This window comes from Hemicordylus capensis, chromosome 5 (assembly GCF_027244095.1).
Source record: "Hemicordylus capensis ecotype Gifberg chromosome 5, rHemCap1.1.pri, whole genome shotgun sequence".
NCBI lineage: Eukaryota > Metazoa > Chordata > Lepidosauria > Squamata > Cordylidae > Hemicordylus > Hemicordylus capensis.
The window spans coordinates 238,891,613-238,915,102 of record NC_069661.1 but is presented as its reverse complement, the minus strand read 5'-3'; the positions used below and the strand labels follow the sequence as shown (position 1 = coordinate 238,915,102).

General features: G+C 43.3%; 2 protein-coding genes across 7 annotated transcripts in view; one reads left to right on the top strand and one right to left on the bottom strand.

Moving 5' to 3' along the window:
• BCL2L13 (BCL2 like 13) overlaps positions 1-2,803 on the bottom strand; it is an 80,136-nt gene extending 77,333 nt beyond the window's left edge. For 2 of the 6 annotated variants that reach the window (XR_008307527.1, XR_008307528.1), the window contains exon 1: positions 1,715-2,612. The gene's annotated coding sequence lies outside the window, so the exon portion shown is untranslated. The other 4 variants (XM_053251239.1, XM_053251240.1, XM_053251236.1 and 1 more) reach the window with 4 other exon arrangements.
• A 4,499-nt stretch (positions 2,804-7,302) lies between these two features.
• ATP6V1E1 (ATPase H+ transporting V1 subunit E1) lies at positions 7,303-21,520 on the top strand. The gene is made up of 9 exons (XM_053251247.1): positions 7,303-7,486; positions 11,405-11,470; positions 11,886-11,995; positions 13,147-13,213; positions 15,362-15,451; positions 16,491-16,559; positions 17,256-17,350; positions 18,772-18,859; positions 20,944-21,520. Exons 1-9 carry the CDS (start codon positions 7,454-7,456, stop codon positions 21,004-21,006), a joined length of 681 nt encoding a protein of 226 aa, XP_053107222.1. The 5' UTR covers positions 7,303-7,453; the 3' UTR covers positions 21,007-21,520.
• Positions 21,521-23,490: the final 1,970 nt, after the last annotated feature.

The window sequence follows — 23,490 nt, the reverse complement described above, 5'->3', positions numbered from 1 at the left end:
CTTTGAAAGGTGCCTCTTTGCTCAGTTAACAAGAATTAAATACACATTAGAATCTGTTTATAAAGTAAATTTATGTTTTACAATCACTATACAAAATGAATCGTCCACTAGTAAGCTTCATTCAGTTCTTATATCCTGTATCCATCTATTTTATCTACTTAAGTATCTCGCAAACCTTTCCTTTCATGCAACACAAAATTACCACAAAATGAATGCTCTTTTATTAGTTTTTTATTTATTCAATTTCTATACCGCCCATCCAAAAATGGCTCAGGGCGGTTTACATAGAGAAATAATAAATAAATAAGATGGGTACCAAAGGACTCACAATCTAAAAAGAAACATAAGATAGACACCAGCAACAGTCACTGGAGATACTGTGCTGGGGGTGGATAGGGCCAGTTACTCTACCCTTACTAAATAAAGAGAATCACCATGTTAAAAGGTGCCTCTTTTCCCAAGTTAGCAGGGTACACCTCTATGACTTAAAATGATGATCAGTATATCCTAAGTGAAGTTACAAAGTAACATTGGTTAAAAGGTCAGTTTATGCCCACTAAGAATTATTAATTAGGATCTACTCTAGTAAGACAGCCATATTGAGAATGTCCACTTCAGAAGTGGTTTCCTTCTTGCATTTCAAGCTCCCCCCCTTCCCCCATGTCAATGTAGACACATGGTCAAATTTTATTTTAAGGATCTTAGCTCTGCAGATAAAATACCAGAAAGAATTACTGGACAAGATCTACAAGTACAAGTCTGTAAAATGCTATCCTTGCATACTGGTGGTACTATAAAGCAATCTGAAAAAAGAAGTTACATGTGGGAACTCACTTAACCATGTAGTAGACAGAATCCAGTATCACCTCATTTATCTGTGAGAACATCTGCTTTTCCAAAACTATGAAACTAATGCCTAACGGACAAATTACTGCTGAATATTCAGAAGCTCATACAATGCTAACAAGTCTTACCAACAAAGAACAAACAGAGTTTAAATGTTTGCCTCTACTTTATTTTAAACAAATGTATTATTGCTCCACAAGCAATTCAAGGACTGAAACACTTGGCCAGGGGAATCAACAAGTTTAGTGATTCCCTTATCAGAACTCTGGTTTTAAGTTATACTCTAAATGCAAGTGAAGCTTAACTGATTTATCTCTTACAGAGATTTCACACAAACCCCAGAAGTCCAAATAATGTATCCATCTATAGTTCTTAATACTGGCAATTAAGAAGTTAAATTGATTTCACTTCATTTCTTCTTCATAGGCATGGGAAGCAGAATAACTGATAAGCCTATGAGAACAAAGAATAGCGCCCTAGGACATGACAGTTGATGAGCAACAGATGTGTACTACCTAGGTAAGTAGGTGTGGTCAAAGAAACTAAAACACATTGTTTGCCACAATACAGGAATGCTCAGAAACGTGTTTTCACAGCACATCTGAGCCAACATAATTAACTTCAGTTAGGTTAGCTTCACCCCAGCAAGCACGGAGAACTATGGAATTCTAGCATGTGTCAGCAGACAATCGTGAGGCCATTCCACAGAGCTGCTGCCCATTCACCACTAAAAAGCCAGGTTCCCGGAACAACTGCACAGGCCTTTTCTTGCAAGGACAAACCTGAAGGAGGACAAAGGGCATGCTGTACCCATCGATGCTCCCATCACCTCCCACTCTTACATCCACACAAAGAATGCCATTCTTACCAACTGTTGAGTAAAGGCACTGCTGGAGCAGGGAGGGCACTAGAAGGAAGAAGCAGCTGCCCCAATTGCGCACAAGAGTCCGACACACACACGCCAGCAGCACCAGCAGAAATTCTCTCAGGGAGCCAAAGAGACCCGCGGGCGGAGAGGGCGCACCATTGTCAACAGCGCTGACCCCTGTTCAGTCACCAAGAGGAGGAGGAGGCGGGGCCTGCCCTTCCGCCACTCCAGTCAAACACACGCCACCGCCGGACAGCAGGGATGGGAGGCAGCTCAGCAGCCCTATCGCGCCCCTGGCGGGGGAGGCTCCTGCACACACCCCACAGCCCACACGTACACACTCTTCCCTCTTCTTTTCCGGGTGGGGGTGGAATTGCACTACAGCACAGCCTGGGCTACCACCCGAGCGCGGCTATTTGGGGGGAAGTCGACACACAGCCCAAATCAAGAACACAAGACCGCTTGCCTTCGCCCCACAGGTTGTGGGCGGAGGAATTATAGTGGGCCCTTTAGAGTCAGGACGGAGGAAGTGCCCCCTCGCCGTAGAAACAGGAGAGACCGACGAAGGGGGGGAGGGCGTCAGGAGAAAAGAAGCCCCCCAAACCCTACAGAAACCGCTCTGTGTGTGCGTGTGAGATAGAGAGAGAGTGGAGGAGGATTATTCTATGAGGCAAAGGGAAGAAACCAAAACATCCGAGGAAAAAGAGGAGGTGGAGGGCGGGGGGTGTGGGGTGGCAGGGAGCAGGCGCCCCCCGCCCCTCAGAAGGGTCACCAACAACGGACCTAACCGCCCTCGGGAGAGCGCGAGACCCAGGGCAATCGCGCGTCGGCTGAGACTTCCTTCCCCCAACCAGCCCTCCTCCTTTCCCCCTCTTCTCTTCTCCTCCTCGCCTTTGTTTTGTTTACCTGACTCTCGGGGGGCGGGGGGGAAGGAAGGGGAAAGAAGAGGTCAAAGCAAGAGGGCGCGCGACGCTACCTCCTTAACCCGTGCCGTTGGTTCGTGTTATGGTTTTAAACGTGTGTGTGTGCGCGCGCGCGCACAGCGCTTTCAGTCAGCCCTACAGCTCTGCCGCCGCCATGGTACGGGGAGAAGGGGTGGGTTGGCGAGGGAAAGGATTCGAAGGCAGGGCCATAGAAATAAAAGCCTACGGGAAGGGCAGGGCAGGGCAGGGCAGGGCAGGGCGCGCCACACGCACCCCCCCCCCCAAAAAAAACCAACAACAAAAAAATCCCCGTCATGGCGTCATCGCCGCTGCCACTACGGTAAGGTGAAGGAACTGAAATAAACCCGGACGTTCAAGGCGAGGCGGAAATACGTCACGTGAGAGCTTCGCTCCTCGCTCGGGCGCCATGATTTGCGAACACCGAGGCAAACGATTGCTATAGAAATGGGGTTATGCTACAGGGGCAACACTAGAGCGGTGCATACGCTGAACTTCCGGTCGACATTGAAAGAAGCCCATGATCCGGATGAACGGGCAAAGAGTGGGGCCACTCTATCCGTTGACATCTCTGTTGTGAAATCCCTCTATATTTTGTGTTGGATGTTGGAGTGGGGGAAGGCAAGCTCAATTTTGGACCGGAAGTCCTATAAATACTTCAACGGTGTGGCGTGTGTTTCTTTTCCCACCCACCCCCATCGGTCACGCTATTTGCGGAAAAACCCGTCACGTGGGCCAAACTTAGCCTGCCTCTTGACAGGCTACACGTAGCACCTGCGTGACTGAGAGTGGGTGAATTGTATCTCGTTTCCCTTCTACCTTCTTGTCGCTCAAGTGGTTTGCCAGAAGAGATTAATTAATTTATTGGCGAGTAAATGCCATGTCTTAGTTCAGGGGTGACCAATCTGAGACGCTTCAGCTATTGTTGCAACTTCCATCATTCTCTGCCGCAATTAATAGTAATACAATTGTAGAACAATTGTAATTGTTCCCTGCAAAAAGTTGTAGTCCAACAACATCTAGAGAACCTCAGGTTAGCCACCCCCCTTACATCTCCATAGCTGATCCAGCTAATTATAGACCAATTAGCTTTTCCATAATTGGTAAACTTTATGGCAGACTTTATTATTTATTTATTTATTTATTTATTTATTCGATTTCTATCTATTTTCCTTCCAAATATGGCTCAGGGCGGTTTATGACAGACACTAGAAGTTCTTTGATTGGATTGACCAAGAAAGTGTACTTGCAGATGAGCAGGCTGGCTTCAGAGCTGGACAGTCTACCTTAGACCAGGGTCTGGTCCTGAGTCATCTAATAATCAAGTATAAGAATGAGCGGACGAGTGCACTATATGCTACCTTTGTCTACTTCAAAGCAGCCTTTGATCACATCTCTCGTGGTAGATTATGGGGGAAATTATCAAATTCTTCAATCAACCAAAGGTGACTTAGGAACATAGGAAGCTGCCATATATCAAGTCAGACCATCTAACTCAGTATTGTCCACACAGACTGACAGCGGCTTCTCCAGGGTTGCAGGCAGGAGATTCTCTCAGCCCTATTTTGGAGATTCCAGGGAGGGAACTTGGAACCTCAAATGCTCTTTCTAGACCAGCTCTCCTCCCAAGTATTAGCATTACTTCTGCTAATAAAAAAATCTTTATAGGAGCTCTCACTTAAGAGTGCACTGCAATCTGCAGGGACACTTAACAAACCCTGTTAAGTCAGAAAGGGGAGTTTGGCAGGGCTGTATATTAGCCCCACTACTCTAACTATGACATTAATGATATGTTGGGCAGACTTAATAATCTGGAATTTCACCTACCTAAATTGAGCAGTAGACATCTAGCTATCCTTCTCTATGCAGATGATGCCGTGCTTCTGTCACGATCTCTGGTGGGGATGAGAAAAATGCTGAGAGCTCTGGCTGACTACTGTCATGAAAACTTGCTTTCCATCAATTTTCAGAAGACTTAGATTGTAATGTTTGCCAAGAAACCTATTATGCACAAATGGCAAATTAATGAGGTTGGTGTAGCACAGACATTGCAATATAAATATTTGGGGGTCATCTTCCAGGTGGCAGCTAGCTGGAAAGAGCAAAATAATGCCATCAAATGTAATAAATAATAAATAATTCATAACAAATGCTCAGAGGTCTGCTACTGCAATTCTGAGATTCTTCTTTTCTTCAGGGGGCAGATATGTTCCAGCTGCCATTAAGGTCTTTCAGACTAAGGTAATTTCACAGCTTCTTTATGGCTCACAGATTTGCATGACTTTTGTCCACTTGATAGGATCCAGTCCAAATTTCTCAGGGCTATTTTTTCAACCCCCTACCACGTGTCAAGTGTCAAGCTGCAATTGGAAGGTAGTTTGTTAAACTTGGAGTCTGCCGGGATTTATATTTTCAACTTCAGGCTAAATTTGATCTTTTTTCCTCCTGCCTTAGCTCCCTTAATCTTTAAGGATGAATACACCTCTGACTGGACACAATCACTGAAAAGTTAAAATCATATGGGCTGTCAATAGAATTTCTACTCCCCCGGGCTATGATAATGCCAGAGTGATCCTTAAGGAGCGCATTATCAATATGGGACACCAGATAGATTTAGGCCTGGCATCAAGCTGCAGGCGGTTTAGAGCGGTTAAGCCCTTGCAAAAACCAGCCAACTACCTGCATAATCTGATATATCCAACCCACAGAAGAGCCCTGACACTAGCCTGGATGGATGTGTTGCCCTCTGTGATATTGGAAGGTAGGTTTAGGAGGTCCCTTTATTTCGAGAAATTGTGTCCTTGTGGGAATGGCGATGTTGAAACAGTCGGTCATGTTCTTTTGTATTGCTCTTTTTATCGTGATTTGTGTCTTAGATTTATTGCTCCTCTTGTTTTTAGATATCCAAATAACTCCAATGAAGTTTATATAAACATTTCTTTCCAATACATATACTGATGTCTCGCATCTGGTGGCCAAATTCTGTATGGCTGCGATTAAGATGTTCTGTTGGAGATGTTCTTATTGGTTGTTGTTGTTTTTGGTTATCTTATTTCATCGTATATTAATTTTATGTAATAGTTCTTAATTGTATATTTTATATGTATATATACACACATTTGTATCAATATTCACTTTTAAGGACCTTTATATTTTGATCTGAATTGTATATTGATCTATGATTGTAATAAACTGAATCTAATAATCATTAATAGACTTGCCCTTTATTAGTTTATCTAATTCCCTTAAAGCCACATAAGAAAGTGGTCATCACTACACCACATGGCAGCAAATAATTTTATAAATTGCATGAAATTAATTCCATAAATTAATTACGTACTGTGTGAAGAAGAATGTTCTTTTGTCTGTGATGGATCTTCTAAGAACCAATTTCACTGGAAACCCTTGTTCTAGTACTGTGAGAGAAAGAGAAAGACTTGTCTCTATTCACTTTTTGTACACCATACATAAGATTACAAACCACTATCATGAGCCCCCTTAGTTGTCCCCCCTCAAACTAAAAAGCCCCTTTTCTTCTAGGAAGAATGCTCCAGTCCCCTAATAATTTAACTTGCCGTTTTCTGCACCTATTCGTTCTACAATATTGGTCTTTAGGTGGAGCAACCAGAACTGCACATCATGTTCCAAATGCAACATGTGAAACCGTGCCAACAAAATACATTTCTTGTTAAACTGAAAAGTCAGATTATGAGTGGTGGTTGTGGAACCTGCCAGAGATTCTAAGTTTATGGCACTTGGAGATCATTATCCCAAAGATCACTATGCCCCCTTATCTTGGATTTAGGAAAGGATTAATTTCATCTAGAATTGGCTCAGGACCAGGGGCATAGCAAGGTTGGAGGGGGCCCAGAGACAAGATTTTAAAATGGGCTCCTCACTGATATACACACACAAACACACTTCTCAATATATAGTGCACTCACACTCACATCCCTATTATGAATACGGTGAATATCCAGTTCACATTTAATCTCGTTTTTTTACTCTCTGCTCCTGCCCATCTCCAAGAGACTCAACATAATTCATAGGGGGTGCAACATGGGCGGGTGGGGAGTCATGTGACGTGCCTCTGGGCAGCCCTCGAGGCAGTGGGGCTCCAAGATGACTGCCTCCCCTTGCCTAATGATAGTTACACCCCTGCTCAGGACAGAATTGAGACCAGTACAGAGCTTTCTTTTCTAAGTTAGCATAGCAAAGCAAGAGGGATTGATGGTAATTATGCTTCTTTTGGATATGCTATTTGCATAGAAGATGATACCTCTTGCATTTTATGGCCATTTGCCCCCACCGTTTACAATGTTTTTCTTTACACCCATGTAGGTAAGTCTACTGAAAATAAGCCTTCATTCATTGGATAAAATGGCCCACGGAAGCTTATACAAATAAATAATAAATCAGTGCAACAAATCAGCTTTTAAGGTCCTTTTTGAAGGTCTGTGTGTGCTGCTGTAACTGGCTTACACACAGCTAGAACCGCCTGTCCTGCACAAACGGGCCACAAACGCTCCTTAACATGTAACGCGCCTAAGCTTGGAACTCCGCGATTTTAACACGCAGGCGCCTTCGACCTTCGGTGACGTCACGAAGAACCCTGCCTCCTATTGGTGCGGCGAAGGGGCGGGGCTGTGACGACAGATGTTGCGGCTGGCGAGGCTGCGAGTGACCCGAACCGGATTTGATTCCATTCCCTCCTAGGAGTCCGGCTTGAGAGCAGACGCTTCTCCTTCTTATTTTCTTCCTTCTCCTTCTGCCGCCCGGGCGCTCCTTGTCCCTCGCGATGGCGCTCAGCGATGCCGACGTCCAGAAGCAGGTACTGGAAGACGTGGAGGCTTCCTCCGGAGCCCTTTTGACTGGGCTCTCGGTGTGGAGGTCCTTTGGGTGTCAGGCTGCTGGGTTCTTGGCAAGGTGCAAGTAGGAGTGGAGAGGTAATGAAGGCGAGACCGAGAAGCTGTTAGGGGTGGAATGGCGTGGTGAAGGAGGAGGCATGTTATGGGGCTGGGGGGGGGGTTGCAGAGGGTAAGGAGCACTCGATCCCCTCGTGTACTTCATTCAGAAGTAACCTCCCTCCCCCGCTAAGCACACACAACTAGAGTGTCCCATTAGGTTCAGTCCAGTGGGACTTACTTCGGAGTAAACATGCACAGGATGGGGTCATGGGGTGTGTGTGTGTGCATACTATCAGTGCATATGTCGTGGGGGGATTTTGCCCCACTATGCATCACTTTGCCCTTGTTGACATTGAACTGCATTTGCCATTTTGCCGCCCACTCACCCAGTTTGGAGAGATCCTTTTGGAGCTCCTCGCAATCTCTTTTGGATTTTATCACCCTCAAATAGTTAAGTTTCCTCTGCAAATTTGGCCACTTCACTGTTTACACCAACTTCTAGAACATTTATGAAGAGCACCGGTCCCAGGACAGATCCCCGGGAAACCCACTTCCTACTTCTCTCCTTTGTGAAAACTCTCCACTTACTCCTACCCTTTGTTTCCTGTCCTTCAACCAGTTACCAATCCACACATTCCCCTTATGCTGAATTTTGTGCTATAAATTGGATTTTGTTGTGAATCTGGAGTGGAGTGCACTTGTGTAGTGTTGGTTAGGGAAGGGACAGGACAGGAGGAAAGAGCTTCTTACCACCTGCAGTATCATAGCCAAGATCACACTGCTGCATTCTGTGTAAATACTGAATTCCTTTCACACTCCAGAAACCCCTTTATTATGTATTGAGAAGAATGGTAAAGGGGGACCCTTTTGTCTCTGTGATTAAGGGCAGAATGACCTTAAAGGATAACTGTCTGAAGTTGACCTTGAGCATGTGCATTTGGATTAAATTGTTGTCTGTAATGAAGATGACTAAGAAAATGTCTGGCAAATCTTCATTGCCCACATAAAACTTCATCATTGAATTATGTGCTTATTAATCTGGAATAGCTGTCACCCTTTGGTTCTAAATTCACATTTTTAATACAGATTATTATTCCCAGTGTGATATGAAGGGCTTTATTTAATGGAAAGGACTGAGGAAGGAAGATGAAGTTATGCTTTAGGATTGCAAGATTGTTTGTACAATAGAAATTGGCAGAGGAGAGGTTGGGTGAAAAGGCAGGTTATAAACGAATTAAATAGTAGGCTAAAAAAAATTTCTCTGGAATTGTATGGGATAAAAAGAAGGCTTTCATTTATATATGGTTTTTCTCAATTTTTAAGCCTATATTTTCAAATATTATTTTTAATTGTCGCTAAAGCTTCTTGTTAGTTGCTGGCAACTTAGCAAGTCATAAAATGACATCACTGATCCCCCCACCCTACCCCGTCTGTCTGATTTTTTCCCCCATGAGTAAATGTGAATGCTCTATGTGGTATAATTGTCAAATTTCTCCAGGGACTTGGTAGATTGTAATGGTTGCTATTTTATAGCACTAAGCACAATACATGCAAACTTAAAGAAAAAGCATGCTGTTTTGATAGTGAAGCTATCAAAGCTAGTGAAGAGGTTCTGTGAATTGTCTCTCTTGTAGTGTTCACCTTTCAGACTTGGTGCCTTTCAATAAGTCTTTAAAGACGCACCTGTTCACCCAGACTTTTAACTGATTCTGGTTTGATTGTTTTTAATGTTGTTTTAGAATATTGCTTTAAAATCTTTAAATTTCTTGTTTTTGTTTTTAACTAATGTTTTAATTTTGTTTTTATTTTGTTGTAAACTGCCCAGAGACGTAAGTTTTGGGCAGTATAAAAATATGTTAAATAAATAAATAAGATGTGTTTTATCTCATCATAATATAATGGGTTGACTGTAAGCAGAAGATAGCTTATGAGGCTTTGACATATAGGAAGGCTGAAGAGGAATGCTTGCTCTTTAGTGTATGAACATAAGAAGCTGCCTTATATCAAATCAGGTGGTTGGTCCATCTAGCTCAGTATTGTCTACATCAATGGCAGTGGCTCTCTAAGGTTTCAGGCAGGAGTCTTCCCCAGCCCTACCTGGAGATGCCAGGGAGTGAACCTGGCCTACTTCATGGAAAACAGATGCTCTCCCACTGAGCTATGACCCCATCAAGTAAACCTTGTGTAGCTAAATGTAAAAAATATCTGGAAGAGAGATGATGATATAAAATGGAAGGTACTCATATAGAGTGGCAAAGAAGAACTGGAAAAGTCAATGATTAATGTTCATGCTGGCTGTTGATGATAGGAAACTATGCCTCTGAAGATATGGGAAGGCTTTGGGCAATCTTCTGTGAAACTTTAAAAAACCAACCCTCTTGAAGCTTTTTCCGATAATAATAGTCAGATATTTGCTGATGCATTTCTTGTTTAGAAGTGATAATGATGAGAACCTTGCCTATTCAAGAAGTGCCATGCATAATTTATACATATCACTCAAGGTTCCATTGGGATCATGTGGTAATGTATAAAGGCTAATTGCTGCCCTTCAAATGGAATTATAATTTTTCTCTGTAGGGAATGAATAAACTTGGAAATGATGGTCATAGAGTAATTCAAACTATTAAATTAGACTAGTTTAAATAAGAACTGCTAAAATAGTTCTTCCACTCAAATCTAAAACTTAGCCTCAGACTTGTAGTGGAAATTTACATTGTGTGTTCTGTCCTGCTGTCCTTTAGAGTTTGTCCTGTTGACCGTAAATAGTGCTTTTGCTAGTAGAACTGCCCTGAACTAGATTTGGGGTGGAATACTGTGCTGAAGGCCGCATAGATCTAGCCAGCACTAGTAATGCAATGTTCCCTCACTGGTGATGGGCAGAGTACACATGTTTTACTTGGGCTCAGATACTGGAGGTTGAACACCTTCATCCATTCATCTTTTGTATGTTTCATACTGTCACTTTAGGGTTTGCTTTTTAAAAGCCCAGGAGGAAGAAGGTTCTAAATCTCTTCTGCACTACAAGCAGTGCCATGTATCACTGGGATGCTGACTAAGGAGAAACACAAATCATTAATTGCTCCAAGTAGTCCTGTGGACCCCTTGAAAGAAGGGTGATGGGGTACATTGAGAGCTTCTATATCCACACTGTCCATGAACAATCCAACACAAATTGGATCAATTCAACTGAAACACTCCCAGCAATACACTGCTTTGAGGAGATTAGTGGGAAGCTGCCACCCATCCTAACACTGATAGAGGAGACCTGAGTAACCACTGACACGCCAAACTGAATGTAACCCATTAGGGGTTCAGAAAACATCTGTTTTTGCTGCCTGTCTGGAGTTACAAAGACCAGTACCTGCCAGGCACAGCACATGGCTGGTAGGCTGTGTTCATGGTTATGGGTCACAAGCAGTGTATGCCTGTGCTAAAGGAATATGGTTACCGCTGATGTAATCTCCCTCTACTCAAGTAGTAAGATGTATTCTTCTGTTAGCCACCTCTATCTGCTACCTTGGGGTAAACTCAACCTAGAGGCAAATAGGGACACTTAGCTGCTATAACTATGGGGGCAGGGTGAAATAAAAGGCACCAATGTAATTTCAGTTCTCAGCTGGATCATAGCAACAAAAGCCTGTACTTGTCAAGTGGTTTTTCTTTTGTAATGGGAACTTCTCTAACTTCATAAGAGTTTGATGCTCAGAGGCCCATCTTATTCGTTTGTGTGTGTTAAAAAGAGGCACTGGTAACTCTTGATGATGGGGAAATGCTGTGATGATCAAGGCCAAAAATGTTACAGCTGGCTTCTGAGGAAAACCTAATTCATCTTTCTTTTGCAGATCAAGCACATGATGGCTTTCATTGAGCAGGAAGCCAATGAAAAAGCAGAAGAAATAGATGCTAAGGTAATTAAAAACCATTTGGGTCTTTCCTATATGTAGAACTCCCACCAATGACTTTCGCTCCTTCCAATGCTCACTTATGCCAAATAGTGTTTGACTGAGTTGGCTCAGCCAAAATTCATTGTGCCTGGGGATGATGGGAGTTGTCCTACAACATTTGATTGGGAACTCCTCCTTCTCTGTAACTTTAAAGACTGCAAAAGGTATCCTATTGGGATAAGTCTGGGCAGCTCATATCCTAGCTGATAAGCAGGATATTGCTATTAACTTGCTGTGAGATAAACTGAGAGTTGTGCAGAATTCTCTGCTTTTGTTAGAACTGCTTCAGCTGTAATTCCATACAACTCTTTGATCCAAGCAAAAGCTGCATTCATCCCAAGTCAAATGGAGCCGCTTAAAAACCTATCCTTCCTTCCAGGCTGAAGAAGAATTCAACATTGAGAAAGGTCGCCTTGTTCAGACACAGAGGCTGAAAATCATGGAGTACTACGAAAAGAAAGAGAAACAAATTGAACAGCAGAAGAAAATGTATGTAATGCAAGGTGACCTAGCTTATTCTATGTCCTGAAAGACAAATGAAAAACTCTGTTTCCCAGGTATAGAACTCAACTGTTTGAAAAACGTGCTCCAATCAATTTCATGTGAAGCTTGTGCGCACTCTTTTCCTTTTTGATCCATGTGCAGAAAATCTGAAAGAGCATTCAACACTTTCTGGAAGAAGCATAAAATAACAAGATCTTGCTTAGTTTCATTTGCTGCTGCAAGGAAAAGACATTAGATTCAGGTTGTTCTGCTGGAAGCTGGATATTTCCCATGCTCGAAACTGGTGTTTGTGTTTTTGTTTTGTTTTTACACACAGTAATATTAGGACACAATGTATTCAGGTGTGCATGATGACATTGCACAAACAAGGCAGTGTAGTGGTTGGGGAGGCTGGGTTCCAATTCCTGTTCTGCCCTGAAGGTCAACGACTGATCCTTGGGCTGTCTTTTAAACCAAGCCTAATTCCCTGAGCTCCTTGATAGAAGGTTGGGATACAGATTTGACTTATTCCATCTTTATAAAAACAGGCTAGTTTTCCTTAATTTTCTTCTTTAAAGAAATGGGAGGACACGGCCCAGGAAAAATGATGCATTTGGAATTTAGTAGCTGAACAAGCATGCTAGCATGTTTGTGGATGAAAAGTGTTTTTGTTCTGCTAGCTCAAGTCAGTCTCTGCATCCACTTGCCTATCAAAATTAATTGCAGTCAAAGTCCTTTAAGTCGGAAGCTGCTCTTCTCCTTGGTGAATCATAATACAAATGCAGTGGTCAGGGTGCAGGGGAGTGCTTTTATGTAGTGATTTATCACTCCTGCTTCTCAAGCAAGCTCAAATAAGTAAATAGTCTTGTTCAGCAGTACACATATTTCTCCTCAGAGCAGAAAACTGTGTGTGCTTATTTTGAGGTGGGGCTTGATGATGAGTTACAGAGCTTCCAGTAGCAGGCTGAAGCAAGAGGATCTGGGAAAGGGTGCCTTTGGGTCACAGTACATGAGTGAGGCCTAAACAAAAGACATTCTGTGTTCTTGATCTCTCTGGAGTCAATCTAGGGAGTGCTGATAAGGAGCATGTAATCAGTGTCTGCTGTTTCACTGTCTGAAGCCAGCTATTCTCAGTGCTTTTTCCATGTGACTTGCAGTCAGATGTCCAACCTGATGAATCAGGCAAGACTGAAGGTTCTCAAAGCAAGGGATGATCTGATTGCAGTGAGTATATGTTTCTCTTTATCAGAAAATAGTTAGGATTCTCAACACTTCTCTGGCTTAAACCGCCATCTGAAATGTAACTTCTGATTTCACTCTTGAAGTTTGACATACCTTGCCAGAGAAACTAGCTGCATTTGCTGCTCGGGTCTCATTCATGGACCCAGCTGTCCAGTGAACACAAGTTAGTGAAGACTTTTTCATATTTCTGATAGTACGTTCTGCTACTGGAGAAACATGAAACTGAAAATTAACCCTTCTTAATTCTCCTTTTCAGCCTGTGATTGGCTTCCTCTAACCAGTAGCTGACACTTGCACAATATAAATCTATTAACGTTGTCTAGAAAGCGGGAACTAATGGTTTGGGGAACTTAGACTTATTCTGTATTGGCTTGGTGCCTATGGTGAAGAATTCCTCCTAATCTATGTGGTGGTTGACTTAGGCCTAGTTCTTACTGAGGTGGTAGATCTGTGCCTCAGCACTGCAATCCCAGTTAGACTACAGGTGGGACCTCATATGCTTCAGTGTTCCTCCATAACTCCCTGTAAAAATTGGTGTGTTGGGGAGAAAGAAGAGTTCTAGCCAAACTTCTATCTGCCATGCTAGTTTTCCACATGGAAGGAAATTGAGTGATCTTTAGAATGATCCATATAAATCATGTGTACCCTCACCTGCAATTTGGAGTTGTACAGTCCAGACACAGATTTATCACTTCAGTGGGAATTAGGTAAAAGTCTCCATGCTTAAGGATAACTTCCTAATAATTCTATCTAGCATAATTTGAAAATGATTTAAGTGCCTAAAGGAAGATTCTGTACAGCATAAGACCTTTCAGAGCAAGAGCTTGCTTCAAATAATGTTGAACAAATGGCACACTAAAAGTCATTTTGATGTTGTGGACAACATGTGAATATTTCAGTGTCAGTGTGTGTTAATGACTGCACCAAATTCTGTTTGTTCTAGGACCCTTACCAGTGATAGTCTTTATCTAGTTTGGTTTCATTTGTGTAAAGTTATCAAACATAGGCAGATTTGTGTTCTTCTTTATACTAGTTATTTGGATTGAAAATGGCTTTCTTCAATAGCTGTCACCTTCCAGCTTATTTATAGTGTGGCCATGATTGTGGAATATATTGCCTCCCCCAGTGTGGAGTGAAAATGGTGCAGTGTGCATGCCACTCCTTTAACACAGATTTCTGTGTACTGGAAATTACATTGCTTAATTCCTGTTGTCTTTTAAACCAGCAAGTTGTGGTTTCTGCAGGGTTATATTGATGCCGGAATCCAGTGGCATGATGTGGTTAACACTTGCCATGTACGTTGGGGAGAAAAAGAGATAGGAGGAAAACTAAGCAACATCAATTATTTCACAATCTGGCTCTCTCCCTGACCATCTTAGCTCAGTCATATGCCTCTGATGCATGAAATGCTCAGCCTTCCTCTTTTTTTGAACTGTCTCAAATTTTGGCCCATCAAGTAGGTGGCCAGAGTTGGAAGGAAACTTTGGGAATTTTTTCTTTATATCCCACTTTTCCTCGAAGGGGCCCAGAGCGGTGTACATGGTTATGTTTATTGTTATAACAACCCTGTGAGGTAGGTTAGGCTGAGAGATAAGTGGCTGGCCCAGAGTCACCCAGTGAGTTTCATGGCTGAATGGGGATTTGAACTTGGGTCTTCCTGAGTGTTGGCCCTAGTCCAACACTATAACCACTATGCCATTGCAAAATGGTGGTGTTTGGAAGAGTGAGGTTTGGCTAATTGCCTGTGGGACAGGGAGAGGAGGACATGACTTGGGAGTGGGGTGTAGACCTGAGTTGGACACAGAACATTCTCTTACCTGATCCTCGCAAATGTAGCATCTGGCCCCTAATTTTAGGCAGTGTTCATCTTGTCCAAATACTGCAAGATTTGCATTCCCCCTTCATATAGCTCATATAACCAGTGTTTTAATTGCAATGGCCTATGGATACAAACAGTAAACTACTACTACTACTACTACTACTACTACTACTACTACTAAAGGCATTGAAATTTAGTAGTCCAGGCTTGTGGTCTGGGAATACTGGGATGGGAGCAGAATCAAAGACTTATGTTTCAACCAAAGTTCAGTCATGTGGGGCTTTACTGACCTGATCTTTCTGTTGCTTTAGGATTTACTGAATGAAGCTAAGCAGCGACTGGCTAAAGTAGTGAAGGATAATGCCAGGTACCAAACACTGTTGGATGGATTGGTTCTTCAGGTAAAAATATTCCAAGCTTACTTCCAGTAAAAATAACTAGCATCTTTGTGACTTTTTTGCCCTGGGATTAGATCTCTTCAGTTTAAGCAATCCACCTTTCCTTTTGCTGAAACTTTCCAAGGATTTCCCCCCAGTTAAATCTTCTACCTACTGCTTTCTCTAAACACAAGGCAGTCCTCCAGCCTGTAGGCCAGTTTACAAATTATTGGCCTGTGTATCACTTACAGTGGTCAAGTTTTTATTGGTATGGTTGTGGCCCCTCAACTTTGGTATGCCCAAAGAGCTTCGCCATTCTCTCTCCCTTAGTGTTTTTAAAGAAACAACTGAGGATGCATTTTTTAAAAGAGGCTTTTTAGTATTTTATTTGCTACTCATATCTGGTAGGTTTCTTAGTGTTTAGCTTTTTATTCTAATTTTAAAAATATATAGAAAATTGTAGTTTTAGCCTGGTCTTTACTCCTTAAATCTTTTAATTCTATATTCTATCCATGTTGTAATTTGCCCCAAGCAGTAGTGCACTGGAGGGGCAGGGTATAAATATTTTAAATAAATAATAATAATCAATTTGATTGGAATATGTGCTTTTTTTCATTTAGGGAAGATTTAATCAGAGAGTCTTTCCACAGGTCCTCATGTCCATTAAGAGCAGCAAAAGAGGTCTCTCTCAACATTCCTCCATTCAAGAGATTAAATCTGTAGTTGGTCAAACCAGGACTTTTACATTTGTGGCCCCCAGTTTGATGAGTCTTACTGCAACCCAAGTCTTGCTACTTGGGCAAATCCTGTTAAACCACCTTTGAAATGCTTGGGTTCAATATTGTGTTTAATTGAAGCCTTAGTGATAGGTTTTAATTCTGAAGTTTTTACTCTGGTGTTCACTATACATATGTCTTTTGTTTGTTATCCAATTGTGGATTTATAAGTGGGTGATATTTTAATGACTTTATTGGTCAGATCTCTACTATAGAAAAGTTAGTAAACTGTACTGAGTTCTTTAGAGCGAAAGAGAGGGAAATGAATTTTCTTTGATTTCCTAAAGGGATTTTATCAGTTACTTGAGCCTAAAATGACTGTCCGTTGCCGGAAGCAGGACTTTTCCTTGGTGAAGGTAAGATTTCTCTGGACAAAATGGGCCTGCAGTTTGAAAGGGGTTGCTTTAGGGCCAAATTGCATAAGAGATGCATGACAGGACCTCTCAACACTCCTGTTTTTTATGGTAGTTAAAAGCAGCCGGGGATTAGAGAGCAAACCTTCCTGTTGCCCCCTCTCCACCACCACATTTCTCTTCCTCAAAGCTATGTTTATCCTGCAGGGCAAAACATGCAGGTACCTGTACCATTGAGGTTGCTCTACCATTTAACTATGTGCCTGTCTGTCTTTCATATGGAGCTGCTGTGTTTTGTATGTATGTATGTATGTAAAAACCATATATGCCTGTTAGCATCCTGCAAACAGAACAGCTGGTCATACAGTCTCTGCAGAAGTGCCTGACATTAAGCTGCATTATGCTGAGTCAGGCCATCTTGGGGTTTCTAGCCTAGTACACTCTCTTCTGACAGGCAGTGGCTCTCCACAGTCTTTCCCACCCACCCCCGATACCTGTGGAGATGCCAGTACTGAATCTGGGACCATGGGAGGCAGGTGCTTTCCTGCTCACTTGCTAGTGGCCAGAATCCCTGCAGCACCTGCCTTCTGAGAGGCTAACTAAGGAGATGGTATCAATTCGGATCAGTGGGATATTCTGGAAGTGTGTCTTTTTCCTGCAGGCTATATAGCCTTCATTGATGACTAAAATCTGTTTCAGGCTGCAGTCCAGAAGAGCATCCCAATTTACAAAGGTGCCACCAAAAAGGATGTTGATATCCACATTGACCAGGACACGTTTCTGTCAGAAGACATGTAAGGAAGTCCTAAACTACTGTAAGAATTGTACCTGGAACTAGATCGTATGGTAGAGTGATTTCGACTGAGCTTGTACATGGAAAGCAGTGCTGGAAACCTGCAGGAATTTTCCAACCCTTGATGCTGTTTAATAGGAATTGGCACTGCCTCATACTTTATAGCATGGGTTGGGTCATCCTCTCCTACATTCTTCATATCCATCGACAGAAAACAGCAACAGCATTAAGTCATCCAGTTGTGATTCCCAAAGCACTTCTTAGTCCTCAAATGGGTATTTGGTTTAGGCAGTCAGATGACAGAAGCTTGACCTGTTGGCCTCCAAAGATCCAAACTAAGGATTAAAAGCGCTGAGTGTGGTGAAGAGGGGCTGGCTGTTTACAGATTAGTTTCCCCCCTAAATCTGCCTGAAGGCACTCTTGTGAAATGTCCACTGCTGTATTCTTAAAAATGCTATATATTTTGTAGTATGAATCTTGACTAGATGGAGACTTGGTCCCTTTAAACGCTTCACAGTGCATTTTTGTAGTGACCTGCATGATGCCAAATTATCGGCTCCCAAATCACAGGTTAGGCTCCCAGTGCTTTGCAGGAACCTTTTAGAAGAAGTAACGGGAGGAGGGAGTACCAAGTCAGGATGAAATTCTCAGTCCTACCTTACACATGTTTACTCAGAAGTCCCACTGAGCTCAACAGGGCTTATTCCAAAGTATACACAAAACCACACCCTAACACTTACCTGGAAGTAAGTCCTGTTGGTTGTCATGGATCCACATCTGCCAGAGCAGGAACCTGGGTTCTGTTGCACACAAAATAATTCTCCCTGGTTGGTGCTTCCTGTAAGACACTGAACATTGGTAAGAGCAGCTGGTGACCCATAAGCCACCTCCAGCCCCCAAAGCAACTGTACCTGGCCTGCTGGTGCCCCTGTCAAACTTCAGTCAAGGTGTGGCAAATGCTTTTGCTCTTTTTCACTTGGAAGGGAAAGTCGTAATGAATCTTTGCGTGCGTTTCTCAGAAATGTTGCTTCATGCTTGTCTTTGGAAGGGCATTGCCAGCTTCTTGAGAGGGTCTGGCAGGAAGCACACCATTCCTCTGCCACCTCCCATCCCCGCAGATGACCTCTGACTGCCCAAGTGCATCTTTCCATACTCCCCATGCCCTTGTTGCTAAGAGAAGCCCGTCTTATTAGTCTGAACATCCTGACCCCCAGTCTTTGGAGACATTTCTATGTAAGGACACAGATGTCATCACACAGCATAAATAACTTTCAGTGAAATACATAAGATTTGGAAGTCCATGATAAAGAGATGAGTAGGTGGCACTGATTCACTTCTTTGGCACATGTCTTCAGGCAGATGTCTGGGTGAATGGTTTTTTCTGTCAAGCTGCTGATTAACATTTGTCTCTCTCTCTCCTAGTGCTGGAGGTGTTGAAATCTATAACAGTGATAAGAAAATCAAGGTTTCCAATACTCTGGAAAGCCGGCTGGAACTGATTGCCCAGCAGGTGAGCTTAGAAAAGACTCTTCTCCCCACTTCCCCTCCTTCCTTCTCAGTTGGCTAGATCTTCTCTATCATAAAATGCTTGTTAAATGGAACACGGGTGTATGTAAATCATTTCTCTTACAGCTGGGGTGGGCCCCGAGTCTTCCACAGCAGGAATGTCTTTTCTCCAGTCCTATTTCCTGGTTTCTCTTCTTTATAGGCAATCTTTCTATAAAAAGTCCTATATGGTAGACTTGCATGTAAACAGTCTGATTTAGCAACTGTGCTAATACTAGAGCCACAAAGCGGGTTATGCAAAAAAAAAACAATGCCCGAGTCCTGCTAGCAAGACATGAGCCAATGAGGGGTTTTCTAGACTTAAGTGGATCAGGCTTGGAAGACTTTGTAGGTGAAGGAAAGACCAGGTGCCTCATTTTTCAATTCTAAAACTTGTATTGGTGACCCAAAGTTCTTATTCCAAGGGTTAAATCTTAGATTTCAGATGCATTATTCTACACATGAGGGTTATGCAATTGTGGCCATGATGGTCTTTACTGCTTGCAATGCACTACTTGAGGACTTGTGAACTGTTCTTGAAAGCAAGTGTATTGCTAGTTCTCTAGATGTTGGGTATTAATATGGAAATAGACCAAGACCTGGTGTGCATCTTCACTTTCTAGGGAGGCTGTTCCTGGTAGCACCTTTTGATGGTGGATGATTCCTGCTCCAGCCCTAATATCTAGAAGTGCTAACTGTGAGGACTGAGCCTCTCAGTTTAATATGACTCTCCCCAACATAAACATTTCTCAGTGTATACTGGCCTTCTCTACCTGGGTCAGGATGGTCAATACAAGATCAAGCAAGCTTGTGTGCCACCAAGGGGTAGCAGCCAGGCAGAGTCCCACAGAAATTAATAGGCATTAAATTAGTTGGTTAACTAACCCACAACAGGTTGTGAGGAGCTCCAAACTGGGGGAGTGGGCGACAAAATGGCAAATGCAGTTGAATGTCCAAACTGGAGGAGTGGAACTGTCCAAACATCAGTGATGCACATTGGGGCAAAAAATCCCAGCTTCATGTATACACTGATGGGATCTAAGCTGTCAGTGACTGACCAGATCTTGGGGTCATGGTGGATAACTCATTGAAAGTGTTGACTTCATGTACGGCAGTTGTGAAAAAGGCCAATTTCATGCTAGAGATCATTAGGAAGGGGACTGAAAATAAAAATGCATATATAAATCTATGGTGAGGTTACATTTGGAGTGCTGTGTACAGTTCTGGTCACTGTATCTTAAGAAGGATATTGTAGAACTGGAAAAGGTGCAGAAGAGGACAACCGAGATGATCAGGGGCCTGGAGTACCTTCCTTATGAGGCAAGGCTACAGCATCTGGGGCTCTTTAGTTTGGAAAAGAGGTGACTGCAGGGAGACATGATTGAGGTGTATAAAATTATGCATGGAGTAGAGTGTGGACAGAGAGAAAACTTTCACCCTTTTTCACAACACTAGAACCAGGGGTCATCCCATGAAACTGAAGGTCAGGAAGTTTAGGTCCCACAAAATAAAGTACTTTTCCAACAGCGCATAATCTATGGAATTCTCTGCCATGGGATATGGTGATGGGCAGTAGCTTGGATGGCTCTAAAGGAGGCTTAGACAAATTCATGGAGGACGTCTATCAATGGCTACTAGTCTGGTGGCTGTAGGCCATCTCCAGCCTCAGAGGCACGATGCCTCTCAATACCAGTTGCAGGGGAGCAATGGCAGGAGAGAGGGCATGCCATCACCTTTCCCCTGTGGGCTTCTCAGAGGCATCTGGTGGGCCACTTTGTGAAACAGGATGCTGGACTAGATAGGCCTTGGGCCTGATCCAGCAGGGCTGTTCTTAATGGGTGTTATGTTTATCAATGATGCTTAGCCATGCCTAACGAGTTTCGATTCTATCCATTGACTTCTTAGTACTGTTCTAACCATTGATTTTTGTGCAGTGGCTTATGTTGTGTTAACTATTCTTACTTATTATTGTGTGCTACTCTTGTGTGTATCTTTTTAAAAGTGGCTTTAAAGTCCTCAAATAGCCTGTTCTCATTTTTTCTTCAACAGATGATGCCAGATATCCGAACGGCGCTTTTTGGTGCCAACAACAACAGAAAGTTCATGGATTAAGCTCTTTGGATCCAAGGTGGAATTCCTTCCACTGCCATAGTGAAGCTAGATGCCAGAGCATCTCTCATAAAACAACAACCACACACCCCTTAAAATGTACTCGGTGGTATGTTGTATTGTCCTGTGTATATTCTTCAGTTAAGTTATTTTGTGCATATGTACTGCGCTTAGCCTGAATGGAAAAGAGGCTGGAGAACCTCAGTCCACAGAGCAATTGTGTATGATATTAAAAAGGAGGCATTCAGGTTGGTTGGATACAGGTGGGGATCAGTAGTGGTCTCTTTGATTTGACCACATCCCTTAAGTGGTCTCCAGACACGTCTCCAGCCTGTGCTGCTTAATTTTCCTTCCTCAAAGGCTTCCTCCTTACTTGTGAACATAAGGGTTTCTGTAATTCACATTGATTTGGTCAGCCCCAGATTTTTGTTCTGTATATGTGGTTTAAAAGTATGTATACAGTATACACACACCTCATCCTGTACTAGTTTATTAAAATAAAGTGTGTGAAAGGGGATGTTTTTCTCTCTATTTTGCTACAGTAGCTGCAGGAATGAGTCTGTGTGGTGTGTTGCTCAAGCAGAGGTGGTACTAAGTTTCAGCTCAATGCCTTGCTTAAACCAGTTCTTCTGGGTGGCCTCTGTCCATCACATAGATGGGCTTCAGCTGGAGAGCAAAGGCCTAATTGGCAGTTTGCAAGCTCCCTCTTCCTCTCTCCTCATTGGTAGTTCCTTGCCTGCAATATCCATGAGGTCATCTGACAGACCCTGACCTCAGTTTTTCTTCATCTGCCAAGAGAGTAACATCTCAGGCTAGTCAGTTTCTTGCCCTCATTGATCTGGATTGTGATCCATTGTAACCATAAGGAATGGGTTCTGCACCTGCGCAGGGACCTGGCGGGCTGATTGATTAGCTCCTCTCGACGCTCCACCCACCTGCACGTGCTGTGCTGAGTCTGTTAAAATTGGCGGTGGGGGCGCTTCCTTTCCAGTTTCTCTTTGACCGCCTAAGCAATCACACCTCGTAACAGTCATGCATGCATTGCCGGAAATTTACTAGGCAGGAACGCCAAAACAGAATTGCCGGCTGAGGGCTGTTTTCTGGGAGAGAGCCTTGCTCAGTAGTAACATTATGGATACTTCAACTGACTGCCCTCTGGGAACACGCCCTGCCACGGAGCTTCCTAGTGCCAAACCTCGGGCCTTGCCAGTAGAGCGCGTATCAGAGGCTCCAAAACCTTCAACAGCTCAGCTAACCAATCCTCCTTCACAGCTTCTAAGACCGGCTCCTTTGGGTATTCAGATTTTCCCTATATTTAGACTATTGGCTGTGCAATCCTATGCCACCTTGTGCAGGCATCATAAAGGTAAAGTTGTGCCGTGGAGCTGGTGTCAACGCCTCACAACCAATGAGCCCTGTGGTTTTCAATGGTAGAATACAGGAGGGGTTTACCATTGCCTCCTCCCGTGCAGTATGAGATGATGCCTTTCAGCATCTTCCTATATTGCTGCTGCCCATATATTGCTTGCCCATAGTCTAGGAAACGTACCAGTGGGGATTCAAACCAGCAACCTCTAGCTCCCTAGGCAAGTTGCTTCTCCGCTGTGCCATTAGGTGGCTTTGCAGGCATCTTACCATAACTCTAAATTTACTCCAATGCTTAGGCCACAAGGTCAACATCAAGAAGTCTCAATTACAACCATCCTACATCAAAGTTTCTGGGGATGGGAATGCATAGCACACATAAAAGGCTTAGCTGCCTCCCTTTGGAGGGGCTCTCTGCATCTAGCAAGAGATGTCCAACATACGTTGAGTCTTATGGCATCTACCACCGCCACCTTACTACTTCCTCAGTAGTGCTTGCAACTGCTTCAGTGTTGGTTCCTCAGTGCCTTGGATCCGCAACAAGATTCACAGCACAGGCTTCTATACATCCCACTAGGCAGGCCTGCTCAACTTAGGCCCCCCACCCCCAGTTGCTTTGGGACTACAACTCCCATAATCCCAAGCCACACTGGCCAGTAGCCTGGGATTTTGGGAGTTGTAGGCCAGCATCTGCAGAAGGGCCAAGTTGAGTAGCCCTGCACTAGAGGTTTGCCAGTCGCTTTTCTGGTGGATGTCTCAGACCAACCTCTCCATGACTATGCCATTCTATCAGCTAGGTCCTTGCGTGTTTCTCATCACAGAAGCATCAGACACTGGATAGCGTGCTCATCATGGGAACCGCCAAATAAATGGCCAGTGGTCCCCTTGGGAAGCCACCCATCATACTACTTGGAGCTCCTGGAAGTATACCAAGTCTTAAAAGGGTTCCAGCCCATCATCTCAGGCTGACATGTGCAGATTATGACTGACAATGCAACAGTCAAAGCATACATAAACTGCCAAGGAGGCACAGGGTCTCAAACTCTATTCCACCTATTGTTGCAGATATGGGAATGGGGTCTCCACCATTAAACTTGCCTTTCTGCAATTCATATCCAGGGC

Excerpts from the sequence above, each read along its gene's own strand:
- ATP6V1E1 (XM_053251247.1), top strand. The coding sequence starts at position 7,454 with ATGGCGCTCAGCGATGCCGACGTCCAGAAGCAG. Across the intron at positions 7,487-11,404 it reads ATGCCGACGTCCAGAAGCAG|ATCAAGCACATGATGGCTTT; the intron begins GTACTGGAAGAC and ends TTTCTTTTGCAG. Across the intron at positions 17,351-18,771 it reads ACGTTTCTGTCAGAAGACAT|TGCTGGAGGTGTTGAAATCT; the intron begins GTAAGGAAGTCC and ends TCTCTCTCCTAG.